The 16,634-nt window shown below is 34.8% G+C and overlaps 1 protein-coding gene across 1 annotated transcript; it reads left to right on the plus strand.

Annotated features, from left to right (window-relative positions):
• The first annotated feature begins 122 nt into the window (after window positions 1–122).
• On the plus strand, window positions 123–8,674 carry LOC117325888 (peptidyl-prolyl cis-trans isomerase E-like). The gene is made up of 12 exons (XM_033882392.1): window positions 123–256; window positions 1,484–1,582; window positions 2,235–2,278; window positions 2,727–2,753; window positions 2,942–3,023; window positions 3,666–3,793; window positions 4,397–4,523; window positions 5,129–5,208; window positions 5,600–5,705; window positions 6,020–6,095; window positions 7,197–7,263; window positions 7,819–8,674. Exons 1-12 carry the CDS (start codon window positions 220–222, stop codon window positions 7,885–7,887), a joined length of 942 nt encoding a protein of 313 aa, XP_033738283.1. The 5' UTR covers window positions 123–219; the 3' UTR covers window positions 7,888–8,674.
• The last annotated feature ends 7,960 nt before the right edge of the window (window positions 8,675–16,634 follow it).

Here is a 16,634-nt window from a genome sequence, read left to right on the forward strand (position 1 = left end):
ACAGCGCGCCAAGCAGAGAACATATTTTGTGTAACGTGATTATAAATAAAGGTCATTTTGTATAATCAGGTTGTTTTCTATTACAAAAGATAAATTTAAGAAATAGTAATTTAGTGATGTTATCTTTACTAAGTTCAATGGTTAGACATTAGTATTTATCTTGTCCATAAAAACGTAGTTTAATGGCCGGACGGCAATTAGTATCACAACAGAAAAAACATGGCGACCACGAACTCAAAACGTATCGTCTATGTTGGTAAGTTTTGGTTTGTTAGTATATATCAAATTTTAAATGAGTTGTGATTCACGGCAACCCAGTAAAATCAAATCAGAGATAAGTGCAATTTGTAAATTTAAAGCTAAACAAACTGACTCTGGAGATTTCCGGTCAATATAGGGCCGTTTTCGGTTTATGTTTGTGGTTTGGACGGTTGGACCGCGGTGTTGTTCGTTTATGAAATAAAGACGGACCTGGTGATTTTATATTGTTTTCAGACGAGCATTGACTAAGACTTCCAAGGCCTGTGTTAACATTTGCAGGTCCGCCATGATAAATCTTTGAATTATTACATTTAAAAACTGACGAACCGGTTTGTCCGCATAAACGAACAGGCCCACCGCGCGTATACCATTCTTCAAAATCAGGATATTATCATGTGCTTCACCGGCCGGTGTGTTCTTCAAAAGTGACAAGTGGCTTCAACAGTAGCTATTATCACAGGTATTTTATCTGGTTATGAACAGTAACCAGATACAAGCATTTGTGCGTGCACATGATGTACATAATATGTATATATATATATACATTTTTATATACATATTATAGGCAGATATATGGAACGATCTTCTCTATATAGGCTTATTCAGGTGTTTATTAGCAAACCAGTAACTTGTTTGAGTAGTGAAACATAGATACCCTGTTTGCGCTGATGTATGAACTAGCGACCCCTCGCTATTCCGAGAAAACATCCTATCACTAAGCTATACGGAATTTCCCATTAGTCTTAACACTTGTACTCTTAGTGTTTACACTATTCCTTCCTTCACAAAGTCTTTATTATGATGACATAATAAAACATCTAAAGATCTTTGTTATTAACAATCTGCGACTACCAGTGCTGCAGACTTGCATGTCTTGACCCCCGAAGACAATTGCAACCACATGGAGCTAAAATTCTTTAGCTCAGATGAAGTCTTTCATTCTCTTATAGTTTACATGTTGACTGGTCAATAACACCAACTCTATAATAGGAAGGTTTAATGAAAAAATACCCAGTCTCTGCTGTGACTCGAAACAGTGACATCTTCGTCTCTCGAAAGTTATACTACTACTACTACTACTCAGCTAAAGGGAAATTCCCACTAGTGAGAGCTAGTAAGGTGATCTGCATGTACTGTCAATGTTTATACAATTCCATAAAAGATTAAGAAATTTTGTGAATTTTGATTATTAAATTTGTTATCTTCATAACATAATCTTAAGGCGGTTTGGCAGAGGAGGTGAATGAAAAGATTCTACATGCAGCCTTCATCCCCTTTGGAGATATCACAGACATACAGATTCCACTGGATTATGAAACAGGTAAGATGAAAATACAGCAGTAAAGGAATTATGATGTAATATCAGATATCGTCTGATTTTTCTCAGTTCTTACTGGCTAAAACATTGTCTTGTGCAGGTCAATATTTTGTGAAATTAACCTGATGTTTCTATATATTTTCTTAACACCAAGTAAGCTTTGCTTTTTGATGTCATTATCATTGTGATGTCATAATGAATGCTCCATTGTAAATTTCCTGTTATCAAGATAAAGGTAATGAAATTCCACCCATTTCACAGTTTCATATAACATAAAAATGATGGACCTTTGATTCGGTCAATATGGTGCTATACCGACGTGATAGAATCTAAAATATTGACCTTGGGCTTCACCCTCGGTAAATATTTGATTCTACGAGGTCAGTATGACACTATATTGACCTCACCAAAGGTCCATAATTGATGGATATGACCATAATGATTCATACATTTACAAGATAATGAGAGTAAGATATTTGGTAGTAGAGCATTTAATCAGCCACAATATATAGGCAGAACAGATATGATCTTACAGACATTATTAAGTTTGATAATGAACCTCACAAAATTCATATCAGCTGATCAGCTGTTATTGCGAATTTGCATTTGAGATGGGTTTCTTTATTCTTTATTCTTAATTACACTTTTATTTTAGAAAAGCACAGGGGATTTGCCTTCATAGAATTTGAACTTCTAGAGGTAAGATTGAGAAATTTCATAAATATTTGCAGTATATGGTTGGTATTTAAAAATTGAAATATCAAATAAAAGAAATTTACACAATAATGTTTCACCTATTCCACTTTGTCAGGTTGGAATAAAGTTAACACTTATATTCACTATAATTTAGGTATGCATAAATTACATTTAAGGAAAAAAAAAAATATATATAAAACTGTCAAGAAACACCTACCGATTAATTTAATAATAATAACTGGTACCAAAAATTATACAGGAATGTTGGCCCTTTTTTACTGATAACTGTATGGCTGAAAATTTCCAAAAATAATTTAAAGCTTTGATCATACTTTATTGCAAAAATATGAAATATAATTAATTAGGTTATCTTATATGAATTACGATATAAAATGTAAAATCTATTATATTGGTTACAGAAACAGATACATGTAAATTTTGTTTGTTTCAGGATTCTGCAGCTGCTGTTGATAACATGGTGAGTTTTATTATTTTCTAATAATGTGAAATAAACAAATCATGCTGTATTGTCTGTTAATATTAAACACATGTTATATGGTCTTTTATGAAAACTGGTGACCATATGCTCAAAAGCTTTTAATTGAATAAAAAATGCTCAAAAGCTTTTAATTGAATAAAAAATGATTTTTATTTATTTGTTTACAGAATGAATCAGAGCTATTTGGCAGAACAATCCGAGTTAACATAGCTAAACCAATGAAAATCAAGGAGGGAGCATCAAGAGCAGGTATGTTGTGTGTATTACCTTTCCAGGGGATTCAATAAAACCATTTGTAAATGGTTATCTTTGTCAACATGTTAGATACAAATCATGATAGAGATTATAGATACAAATCATGATAGAGATTAAAGAATTTGAATACTAATTTGTCAAAAATTAGAACGGAATATAGAGGGTGATTATTTCCATTTTGAGCATCTCTTTTTACATTTCATTACCCATCGTGGGGTCTAAAATAAATAAATAAATTATATCTTATTAAGTTTTTAGGCAACAAATTTAGGAGTAAGTTTTTAAAAAAAAGTTTTTGCAGAGGCCAGCATGTACAGTGCAGTCAAATGATTAATTACCATGTAATGAAGTTAATTGATTTGCATATTGTGAACATGATGCTATTTTTACAAATTGTTAACATGTTTGCAACTTTCCTTTTTTTTTCACTGTCACACACTTTAATAACTGGAAGCACCAGGTTTAATCGTCAGATTGGTGTGTTATTTATCCCTCTTGCTTAAAGCTATACTAAATGCCTTTTAGATGATTTGGATAATAAAAAAAACACTTGTCATTAACGCACAATACCTGAATACAGAGAAATACAAATTACTTGTTGTAACACTTGATATTTTGTGTGTATCTTTGTAACAGTTTGGTCAGAAGACACATGGCTACAGAAGCATGCCGGTGAGACACTACCTGACAAAACAGAGGACGAGGAGGCAAATGAGGGAGATAGTGCTACTGGAGTGAAGAGGGCTGCTGAGGACACAGATGTGGTAGGTTGGAGGCTTATAAAGAGGCTAATATCATTGTAGAACTACGCGAAAAAACAATAATAATCGTTACTGAACAAAAATAAGTTGTGTACACAACCTACATAGGAATAGGGCTACTCTCACAGCTACAGTGATACAAATTCTCAGTACTTTGGAGATTAAAATTTGAGATTCATATTAATTCTTTAAAGAATTACATATATCCTGTTTTCAATCATGTTCTCAAAATCCTTATCAAGTCATAAACATGCAGCAAAAATAATGTGACATCAATTCAGAAATTATATGTTTGTGTGAAATTTTCCCCTGAAAACCATAGATACATCTACACATGTGTATATTGGATTAAGGAATTATAAATCTTTAGCATTGGTATGTAATTTAGTAAAGAAATCATTATAAACTTGAAATACCAATACACTATACTGTACCATGAAATACTTTTAAAATGGTTCTACTTTAATTTATTTGCACAAACATTGAGATAAAAAAATATTTATAGTTTTATGTACATGTACTTTTGAACAGCCCAAGGACAGTGTAGAATTTGATGGCCTGTGGCAGCATAAAATATTAATTTAACATTTTTCGGTTCTAATTCAGACAACAGCATCAGCACCCAAGAGGAGCAAAGGTAATCCGCAGGTCTACTTAGACATCAAGGTTGGCAATCGGTCATCTGGGCGTGTGGTCATAGAACTGCGGGCAGACATTGTTCCTAAAACTGCAGGTAAGCTTTCAAAGAAATATAATTAATTGTCCAGTGTTTATACACAGAATGCGGCTTTCTGATTGGTTGAAATTTTTTTTTCATACCTCTATGAAAAAATTCCGAAAATGGTGCGAAATATGTGACGTCACAACACGGCCATTGACATTGCGTATTGATTTATGAAAAAGAATCCCTTATAAGATCAGATCAATTGTACATAAAACATGTTTTAATCTTGAAAATCAATTTCAAAAATTAATTATAAGCATTGATGTCAATTATTTTTTAGTTTCAATGGGTATGAAAAAAACTTGTTTGCAAACTTTTGTAAGAATCTGCTATGCAGATTCATAGTTTGCAAATAATTTTTTTTCATACCCCAATGAAACTAAAAAAAAGATGACATCAATGCTTAATTAAAAAAATACACATGTATATTCCAATGTGATAAAATTAAAAAGTGATGAAGTTTGAAACCCATTACTATAGGAACAGTAAGGTTTAAACCTCCAGATAATATAATGAGCTTAAACTATTGATGGAATTGAATGTTTTGATTTAATTTGATTGATAATATAGCAGTGTTTTGATTGGTAATACTACAATATAACTTTACATTTCAGAGAACTTTCGATGTCTCTGCACTCACGAGAAAGGTTTTGGTTTTAAAGGCAGCAGTTTTCACAGGGTTATTCCACAATTTGTATCCTTCATTGTTATACTGTATGAAAGTGGGAGTGAAACTTGTGTCAATTCCCTGTGTTTGTAACAGATTTTCAAAGAGAAATGGTATATTCTAATAGATAAGCCCCCTTTCTTAGACGATCTGCAAAAGTATAGAAGGAGTCTTATCTGAAGATAAATACTGTATAACAAGAAATGTTCGTTGTGTATAAACTTTTGTTGTTTTTCGTGGTTGCTATGGAACTTTGAATATAAACACGTGTATTATTGTTTCATGGGCTTACCATGCCAAATAATGAATGAAAGTGCACACAAATATGTAATGCTATAGAGTATATTAATAAGATAATAATTGACTATGACAAAGAATGCATATTTGTTAGATAAATGTATTCCTTAACCAGAAGTAGATGTGCCAGGGAGGAGATTTCACCAACCACAACGGAACTGGTGGCAAGTCCATATATGGGCGTAAATTTGAAGATGAAAATTTCATCTTAAAGCACACAGCACCAGGTAAGACTTAAATAAAGGAGAAAATTGTTAACAAAGACATTGAATGTTCTTTCTACAAAATTTACCAAGTGATAATGTTAAGTAGAAAATCCTAGTGACTGGAATCTATTGTGTTTTCATAATGGAATGCACATAACTGATCAGTTGTATTCCTAATAAAATTTATAGGTTAATATAGTTTAGTGTTTCTCTTATCATAAATCATTATTTTGTTTATTTCGAAGCTTAATTGGATTCATTGTATTTTTTTTATCGTCTGTCAATAATAAGAAAACCCTGATGTGTTTACAACTATTTTCTGTTATTTACAACAGGTACAATGTCGATGGCCAACTCCGGACCCAATAGTAATGGATCTCAGTTCTTCATTTGTACTGACAAAACTGACTGGTAATTGGCTTTAAAATTCAATATCCTGTGATAAAAATACCAATTGACAATTGTTATCCTCCCATGTAGTCAATTGTTCAAAGGTTCCTGACTACTTCACTGCAATTTATTTTTGGTCGGGTCCACTGTGAAGCCAATCTTATCAGATTTTTTGTATGTATGGGGCGGAGCATCAGACTGTGTATTTAGAGGAGCTAATTCATTGACATGTTGACCAAATCTCTCCCCTGGCTATGGTTGTACATATAGGTGACCAAAATTCCAAATAGTATGATATTGTGTGGGTAACCAATCACAGTCTTCATCTTTAGATCATATTTTCCCTGGAATTATAGACTGCAGGTCAAGGCTGACTCTGAACAAATTTTCACTAATCTTTGGTTTGAAATTTTGTATCGCAAATAGTTTGTCAAGCAAAATGTTAATGGTTAAAAAAGGAAAAGTGGACATTCAAATATTTTGATGGAGACAGAGAAAATAGATGGCGAGAAAAAAAAAATCTTTTAAGCTTTGAAGTTGTGTAAGGATCAGTTACTAAAAAAAAACAAGTTATCTCCCTTCCAACAGATGGAGAAGATACCGTGGCTGAACAGTAAATACCAGAGAGAGTACATAAAAGCTTCATAACTTTCACTTCTTACAGGGACAGGGACCTACAAATGAAGAATTTGATTGATTACCACACATGTACAAGATGTTTCGTGAACTTATCAACAAATGTAGTAGTTGATATTTTAAAGCACATTGGAACATGTATCATATCATCAAGTTGTACACCTAGTTAGGTTTTAGGGATGAATGGTAAAGAGTCGTCAAAGGTCATACTTGACCATTTTGGAAAAAACTTTAACATAATGTACAGGTAAATTTGTATAGTAAATAGTTATCTGTATCATTTTAATATATAATACTGATGAGTTGGGAGTGGCTATATATGTGTAAACCCTGCATACTTTACTTTTGATTTTATTGCTTTGCTGCTGATGAACATATTAGTTACACCCCATCTAAATCTGATACTTTGTGGAAATCTTAATGGAAGTCATGATAAAAGCTGTTAAGAAAGAATAAATGTTAGCTTTTTGTGTTTCTGATTTACAGGCTGGATGGTAAACATGTGGTGTTTGGCAAAGTAATTGAAGGCTACGAGATCGTGAGGAAAATGGAGGTAAAATAAATTTGATTACTGTAAACTTTTAAAATCTGACTTACTTTTTTGTTCATTCCTTGTGATGTTTCCTTGGTACAGGTCTTTTATTTTGAAATACACTTCCATGAATTTATACACCCAACTTTTACAATTAAACACTTAATGGACTGCAAAATTTTGAACAGATGTCAGATAATAGAAGTTTTATTGGATTCATTTTACAAGAAATATGATTATAGTTTTATGCCAGTTAAGCTATTGACATTTGAATTCCCTCTACATAGTTACCAAAGGATATGTATTAATGGATGGAGGTCTGGTATTTTAACCCTTGGTTATAAATTATTTTTACACTTAAAGAGATAAACTCCAAAGACTGTAATTCATATATATATTTAAATTTCAGTTTTCATAGCAGTTTATACCAGACAAAAACACCCATAGACACATTTATTTAGAAAAAGAATTTGGATAAAGATTCCACACTCTGTAAATGTGTGATTGTGTCCGAGATATGGTAGATTATGGTTGTGCATGGCTATGTTATTAAATGTGCTTGTCATTTACTTTAAGGCTTGTGGAACAAAGTCTGGGAAACCAACAGATAAAATTTCAATTACAAACTGTGGAGAACTTGTATGACAGGAATCTGTGTTCTGACTATAGACAATTCCAGCTGAATGGTTGATGATCACCGTAACTCAGCTATGTCAACAGCACATCAAAACTTGTCTCTGTATCCACCCTGGGGAAGAAAATTTGGCATCTATACCAAATTTTGTGTCAGAGTCTTGTGGAGTCTCAGCCAGTTTCTGCCATGTTTCTGGAGATTTTTTAGTGTAAAAAATGCTCTGTATCATTGTGACCTTTACTTGTGACCTTCAGTAAAAGTGCCTGACCTGTATTGGAACTTGTTATACGTTGTGGCAGCAATCCCTGGTGATTGATGGTGTCAGCATACATACCTAGTGTGTACTGCAGTGCAGCAAGTCATGCAAGCTTAAAGTATTGTATAGTTGAAAAAGGAACTACCTGGTAATTTGTTTTGTATAATATTATGGTTATCGCATATTTTGAAATTCGTTTATCACATGTAGCACTTATTAATATGTTGATTATTGAGGTCATATTTGATACCTTGTCAATGTAAACAGATCATCAACATGGTTTTTTAACAAACATTTTAAGTGTCTGGAAACTTGCAGAAGAACTAGATTTGAAAGGATTTGTTAGGGAGGGGTCTTGATTTACAGATGGTCGGAATGGTAATCAGGAGGAACTACAAAATAGTGCTTACATATGAACAAGTGATCACTCAAGTACCCAGACCATGATTTTGGGTTAGAGATTGACATTTGTATATGGAGTCAATATCTGTTATATTGTATGGGTGTCATAAATAATAATAAATAAACACATATAACAGGTATTTCTGTTGTGTATACTTTCTTTGGTTGAAGATGTATCACCTTTTTCTTAGCTCTTTATCTGTTTTGGGGTTGAATAACATCATAACACAAGTCTTATGATGGATTGCATAGGAAATGTTAGGGTCATATGTCAACATAATACTAATGTAGGGTGTATCGAGGATGACAAATAGAACAGTTCAAGATGGATGATGGCGAATAGGACATATTAAGGTCATATACGGATATATAGAACATTGCAAGGTCATATGATGACAAATAAGACATATCAAGGTCATATGATGACAAATAAGACATATCAAGGTCATATGATGACAAATAAGACATCAAGGTCATATGACAAATAAGACATCAATGTCATATGATGACAAATAAAACATCAAGGTCACATGGCAACATATGACAACAAATAGAACAGTTAATAAAGGTCATGAGATGACAAATAGGACACATCAAGGTCATATGATGACAAATAAGACATATCAAGGTCATATGATGACAAATAAGACACCAAGGTCATATGTTGACAAGTAAGACATATCAAGATCATATGACAAATAAGACATCAAGGTCATATGATGACAAATAAAACATCAAGGTCACATGACAACATATGACAACAAATAGAACAGATAATAAAGGTCATGTGATGACAAATAAGACATACATGTAGCAAGGTCATATGATGTCAAATAAGACATCAAGGTCTTATGTTGACAAGTAAGACATATCAAGGTCATATGACAAATAAGACATCAAGGTCATATGATGACAAATAAGACATCAAGGTCATATGATGACAAATAGGACATATCAGGGTAATATGATGACAAATAAGACATATAAGAGTCATATGATGACAAATAAGACATATCAAGGTCACATGATGACAAATAAGACATATCAAGGTCATATGATGACAAATAAGACATATCAAGGTCATATGATGACAAATAAGACATATCAAGGTCATATGATGACAAATAAGACATCAAGGTCATATGTTAACAAATAAGACATCAAAGTCATATGATGACAAATAAGACATATCAGGGTCATATGATGACAAATAAGACATATAAGGGTCATATGATGACAAATAAGACATATCAGGGTCATATGATGACAAATAAGACATATCAAGGTTATATGATGACAAATAAGACATATCAGGGTCATATGATGACAAATAAGACATATCAGGGTCATATGATGACAAATAAGACATATCAGGGTCATATGATGACAAATAAGACATATCAAGGTCATATGATGACAAATAAGACATCAGGGTCATATGACAAATAAGACATTAAGGTCATATGATGACAAATAAGACATCAACGTCATATGTTGACAAGTAAGACATCAACGTCATATGTTGAACAAGTAAGACGTCAACGTCATATGTTGACAAGTAAGACATATCAAGGTCATATGACAATAAGACATCAAGGTCATATGATAACAAATAGAACAGGTAATAAAGGTCATGAGATGACAAATAGGACACATCAAGGTCATATGAAAACAAATAGAACAGTTAATAAAGGTCATGAGATGACAAATAGGACACATCAAGGTCATATGATAACAAATAGAACAGTTAATAAAGATCATGAGATGACAAATAGGACACTTCAAGGTCATATGATTACAAATAGAACAGTTAATAAAGGCCACGTGATGATAAAGACGACATATCAAGGAGTATACTGACAAAATAGGTCAGTTCAATGTCATATGATGACAACATATCAAGTTTGTATGTACATCATTTATATGTTCAATTGGAGTTAACAACAGAGGTCAAAGGAACAAGATATGAAGATTTATAAACTTACAGAAACACCAAAATCATCCCTTAAAGTATGTGTTAATGGTGACTACATGTACATAAAGATCTTAACTGAAGTAGGCTGTATTTCTTGTTATCAAATTATTAAGGGGAAAAGAGGAAAGAAAGAAAATTAAAGTATAGATTAGTCCTTCATAAAACCAACAAAGACCAATCAGGGCCCAGTTGTTCAAAAGGTGATTAGCTTAATCACTTGATTAGTGAAAATTTCATTTCTCATTTGTTGCAAAACCTGTGCGTACTGTATATAGTCTTGAAATTATGCCAGTTTAAAGAGAACTAAGAATTACAGAATTTCAGAAAGTTTTGTCAAGTTAGTTCTACCATAAATGATCATATCAGGAGTTGTTATTTGTTATTAAATCTGATTAACCTAATCACCTTTTGAACAACTGGGCCCAGATTATTAGATGATCATTTTAAACTACGTTATGGAGATCTGATGGTGGCCGGTAAGGGGGCACGCAATATAGACGACATTCAGTTGGAGAGCTTTCTCGAATCTCGTGTTATTTTTTTAATATGATCTCTTTCTAACCTTTCCTTCTATTTAGTGTTCGCCAAACCTGTCCGGAGTATCCGTCTGGTAAAATATTATTTGGTCTGAAATCCCAACAATTTTGTTACAGCACAGCAGTGCAATCTATCCCAGTGTCCCTTGCGCACGCTACCGCAATTGTACCCTGGAGAAAATGAGAAAAACACACCAGACTTTCTTTTCGGTCCTGTAAATGTTGAATCAATTTCGCAGGGTCGACATTCGGCAGTCATTTAAATTGTTTCTGTACATTTTTTTTTATTTCTTTTACATTTGCGCCTTGGAATTTTTTATAGTGCTCCTGACAGTACCGTATCACCCCAATCGCCTGCCAGTTGTTATTGATCTATCTGACGTCATGGGATCTATATTAACGTTCAGTCTGTTTGATGTGATTGGTTGGCTTGTGTTCTGTAACTAATTGTCCCATGTGACTTGTTGATAGGCCATTAAGCATTTGACTAAAAACAGCAAAACGAAACAAACCAGTTACCTTCAGATTGTTTAAGGTTATAAGTACTCTTTTAATGAATATATAGGACTAGATCACTCGGCCTTGATAAATATTTAGACTTCAAGCAGGTTATTTGATCCCCATTATGTGCACTGTTCATAGCAACCAGTAAACCCTGTTCCGTAATGTAGCTATTTGTGGGTTTTTTATACTAACATCATAATAAGATTACATATTCATTTAACGTGTCCATATCAAGTGACAAATGTGTACATACAATACTTCTTTGCAATTTGTAATTTAGTAACAACATTGGCTTTTTCGTTTTTCCTAAATTCTTTCCCGTGTCTTATTGTTCTTGGACGAGTCATTGAAGGACGGAACAGCTGTATGATGTCCTTACCATCACCAAAGACTCCTAGAAGGATGAAACAGCTGTATGATGTCCCTTCCATCACTGACGAGTACTAGGAGGACGGAACAGCGGTATGATGTTTTTATCATCACTGACGAGTCCTAGAATGACGGAACAGCTGTATCATGTCCCTACCATCAACAAAGACTTCTAGAAGGATGAAACAACTGTATTATGTCTCTAACGTCACTGACGATTCCTAGAAGGATGAAACAGCTGTTTCATGTCCCTTCCATCACTGACGAGTCCTAGAAGAATGGAACAGCTGTTTGATATCCCTACCATCACTGGCGAGTCCTAGAAGGAAGGAACAGCTGTATGATGTCCTTACCATCACTGACGAGTCCTAGAAGGATACAACAGCTGTATGATGTCCCTTCCATCACTGACGAGTCCTAGAAGGACGGAACAGCTGTATGATGTCCCTACAATGACTGACGAGTCCTAGAAGGATGCAACAGCTGTATGATGTCCCTACCATCACTGACGAGTCCTAGGAAGATGAAACAGCTGTGTGATGTCCATACCATCACTGACGAGTCCTAGGAGGATGAAACAGCTGAATGATGTCCCTACCATCACTGACGAGTCATAGAAGGACAAAACAGCTGTATGATGTCCCTAACGTTGATACATCCTGCTATGATGTCTTTGAAATAATGTGTGTCATAGTTTTAATAAAGCTAATATGTCTTTGTGTGTCCGTGATTTGTGCAAGACACACCGACATTTCTCCCATGTCACTACACACAACTAATGAAAATAAACGTAATCATCCTTATACCGGGGTTGCTTACAAAAGAAGAAGAATAAAAAGAAGGACAAACAGATGAAGAAGAAAAACAATAACAAGAAAACAACAAGAAAAAGAAAAACAACAACAACAACATAGGGCAAAAACAAGAATAACAACAAAAACAAAAGAGCAAGAACAACAAGAACATCAAGAACAATAAAAACAACAACAACAACAGCAAACGAACAACAACAACAACAACAACAAGTTCCAATAACGTCAACGCATTCGACCCGCTAGGTCATTTAAAAGTAGGTTTGTATCGAAACAAACCCTCCACCACGCTGCTTTAATACGCCACCCACTTGGGCAGGAGAGAGAAAAAGGTGTGCCAACTGTATACAGAGGCGATTAATTGTGGGATCATACTCAAGTCTCCCGGTTGGTTTAGAGATGTCTCCTGTTTAGAGGACGCTGTAGCCAACTGTATGTTGATGGTGGGAGGCTACTAGATTATGTTTCGTATCTTCTAATTACCGACATTGAGACCCCTCAAAAAATGCTCTGCTGTCTCCAATCCTTTCCTTCCTGTCTTTTTTTTGCCTCCTTTCCCTCTCGTTGGGACGCGATAGCTAAGTCGGGAAGCAGAGAAACGGACCGGTCTGTGCTGTCGTGGTTGTGTCTTTTGCCAAGACACTTTACCTAATTACTCATGATGGCATGCGATGGGCCTCCCGCATGTTGTTCAGTGAGGTAGTCACTGATAACTGCAAAGGGGACACCGCCTCAAAATGATCCAGGCTGTCAACGGGTTGATCAATCAATCAATCAATCAATCAATCTCTTGGGCGCAGAAGGATAACTTCCTGACACACGTCCTCATATCACTTTATAATTCATGGTTATGACCCCATTTTATAACATTAAAACATAGTTTTAATATCATAATGATATTTCTGTTATATTATATAGCATATTGATTAGTACTCTTATTCCATTAATGGTCCATCATGTTAACAAAACTCTCAAATATGTTCATTGCTCACTTTTACGAGAAACACCTTAAACATCAATTTGAACAATGCACTCCGAAAATAAACTACGAGGTCTTGACACTGTCCTTTGACTCCGAAGATCACTTATGCCAGTGTCTAGATATAGCATTTTAGTGTGATAACACTATAATGTACGTCAGCGGCCCAATTTTCATGTTTAACGTCTTCATATGACCTTGATGACGTAAAATACAAAACCACACTAAACTAAACTTTGTGTACTGAGTGACAGAAAGGCCGCCAAGATTTACACTACTTTCCTTAGACTGTTCAATACTTCACACAATAACAAGTTTTCGGCTTATAACCTTTTCCACATTTGAAATTTATACCATTTTGGACCCTGTACGAAGATGGATTAATAAATTTAAGTAACCTTTAATTTTTATTGTAGGTTACAACTGGTCAAGTACCATGATCCCATGTACGTCATTCAAAATATCATCATAAAGTCGATTTTTCACACTAAAAAAAAAAGCTTTTTACGTTGACCTTTCACTAATGTTATGGATATAGACCTTGGCATCATTTAGATAATGTTGACCTCTTAGTAGCGTCATGGATCTAGACCTTGATACCATTTAGATAATGTTAACCTCTAACTAGTGTCATGGACCTAGACCTTGATACCATTTAGAGAATGTTGACCTCTAACTTGTGTAATGGATCTAGACAATGATGCCCTTTAGATAATGTTGACCTCTAACAAGTGTCACAGATCTAGACCTTGATACCATTTAGATAATGTTGACCTCTAACAAGTGTCACAGATCTAGACCTTGATACCATTTAGATAATGTTGACCTCTAACAAGTGTCAAGGATCAAGACCTTGATACCATTTAGATAATGTTGACCTCTAACAAGTGTCATGGATCTAGACCTTGATATCATTTAGATAATGTTGACCTCTAACAAGTGTCATGGATCTAGATCTTGATACCAAAAGATATACGGCGTTTCGTAAACTTTAAAACAGATGTATTATAAACAAGTAAGATATAGTTAAAACATGCTAAATATCTCATAGAATTAAAAGATTTTTGCCTGTTATACTCGTTGCTGGTCTTCAAAACATAAACAGTTATTGCGACTTATAATTGTAGACTGTGATACTTTTTAGTTTGCTTTATTCTTTCTCTCATTTAATGGCAGTTCAATAGACTTGGGTATTATTTATCATTTTAAAAGAACCAGCTTATATTAACGGTTACTTTACAATGTCATTTCACTGAAATATCAAGTCACACACATTGGCAATGAATCTCATGGATACACTGACCCTGGAAGCAGGTTGTCATCTGATTTTGTGTATTCCCTTTATTGGTGATCATTAAGAAGGGGATATCAATTACCCTATGTTGTCAATACGCTATGGCATACGTAGAGACAGAAAGAACATACCGAATGCTCAACTGCTAGGCAAAAAGTGAAAAGATTCAGAGAGAAGAAGGGAAGAAGAGAGAAAGAAGACAGAAGGGAAGAAGATCCGAAATTTAAAAAAAAACATACACACATCGGCAACTTGCTTAACATCCTATTAACAGCCAGGGTCATTTATGCTTAGTTCACACCAACGGCAAATGCAGCGCTTTAAATTAGCGAGCAAAGCGCCGTCATTTTTGTTTACTTTTCAAACAATATCACGATCTCTTACGCTCTGATAAGCTCCGATACGAATTGGTTGCCGCTTTGGGGACGAATTATTTCCCGACTTGTAACGGTTCCTCACGCTTTGGTCACGCTTTGATAAGCTTTGTTACGCTTTATTACGCTTTTATGCGATTATGACGCTTTAAATCAGGCTCTGATACGGTTTTCAAGCTCTGTTATGCATTGTTACGCTTTGTTAAGCTCTGTTACGCATTGGAAAATGTCGAGATCGCCGATTTCATGCGACTTTTGATCAAAAGCCTATATAAAGATGCTGCAGATCCACAAAATCATTGCATCTTTGAAGAACACGATGGATACGATACGATCGTAGCAAATCTTGAGAAATCTGAGAAGACTGGGGTCCCCGCTTTGAACCAAGCTCTGTTAAGCTTTCCTACGCTTTGAGTCAAGCTTTGCTGAGCTTTGTTGTGCTTTGTTAAGCTTTGATACGCTCTCGGCGCTTTAATCAATTCGTGACAGAGCGCGCAAAATTTTTAAACAGTTTAAAAATTTTTGGCGCTCTAGCCGAATGTCCAACTTTACTCCAAGCTTTCCCACGATCTATTACGACCCTGACGCTTTAATCAAGCTTTGTTACGCTTTGGTGCCGCTTTACACGCCGCTTTAAAGCGCCATCAAAGCGCCGTTGGTGTGAACTATGTATTAAGGACGTGCCAAGTTTTGGAGGTGGAGGAAAGCGGAGTACCCGGAGAAAAACCACTGGCCTACGGTCAGTCCCTGGCAACTGCCCCACGTAGGTTTCAAACTCACACATCGGCAACACTAGCCTAGCAGCAACGAACAATCATTACGCGTCTGCAGGGCAAGGTTAGAGCACAGGCGCACATACCACTGATATGATTTTTTTTACTCATTTTCTATGCAAGCGCCTGTAGGTTAGAGCGGATAGTCGACATAGAATGTTCGTACCAAATGTTCCAGTATCTGGACAAATCTCGTAACCGAAATAATTCATTGATAAGACGTGAGAATGGCTGCATCACCAGAATTGGAGCAGTTGATTTAATACTTAAATATTGGCTATAAATCAAGATATTTTTCTAGATTTAATTATTGTTAAGTGTACACACCGTTTAATTGTAACTACCTCTGCCAGATAGAAACGTTAGCAGACATATGTAATGAATGGTATAACTCCGTCTACTCTTGGGCGCGGTAATCACTGTGGTCTGTTTTGTAATTAGCGAGGGAGGTTTGCTGTTATCTTTGACAATGTTCAACAGGCGT

Source organism: Pecten maximus, chromosome 4 (assembly GCF_902652985.1).
Source record: "Pecten maximus chromosome 4, xPecMax1.1, whole genome shotgun sequence".
Taxonomy (NCBI): domain Eukaryota; kingdom Metazoa; phylum Mollusca; class Bivalvia; order Pectinida; family Pectinidae; genus Pecten; species Pecten maximus.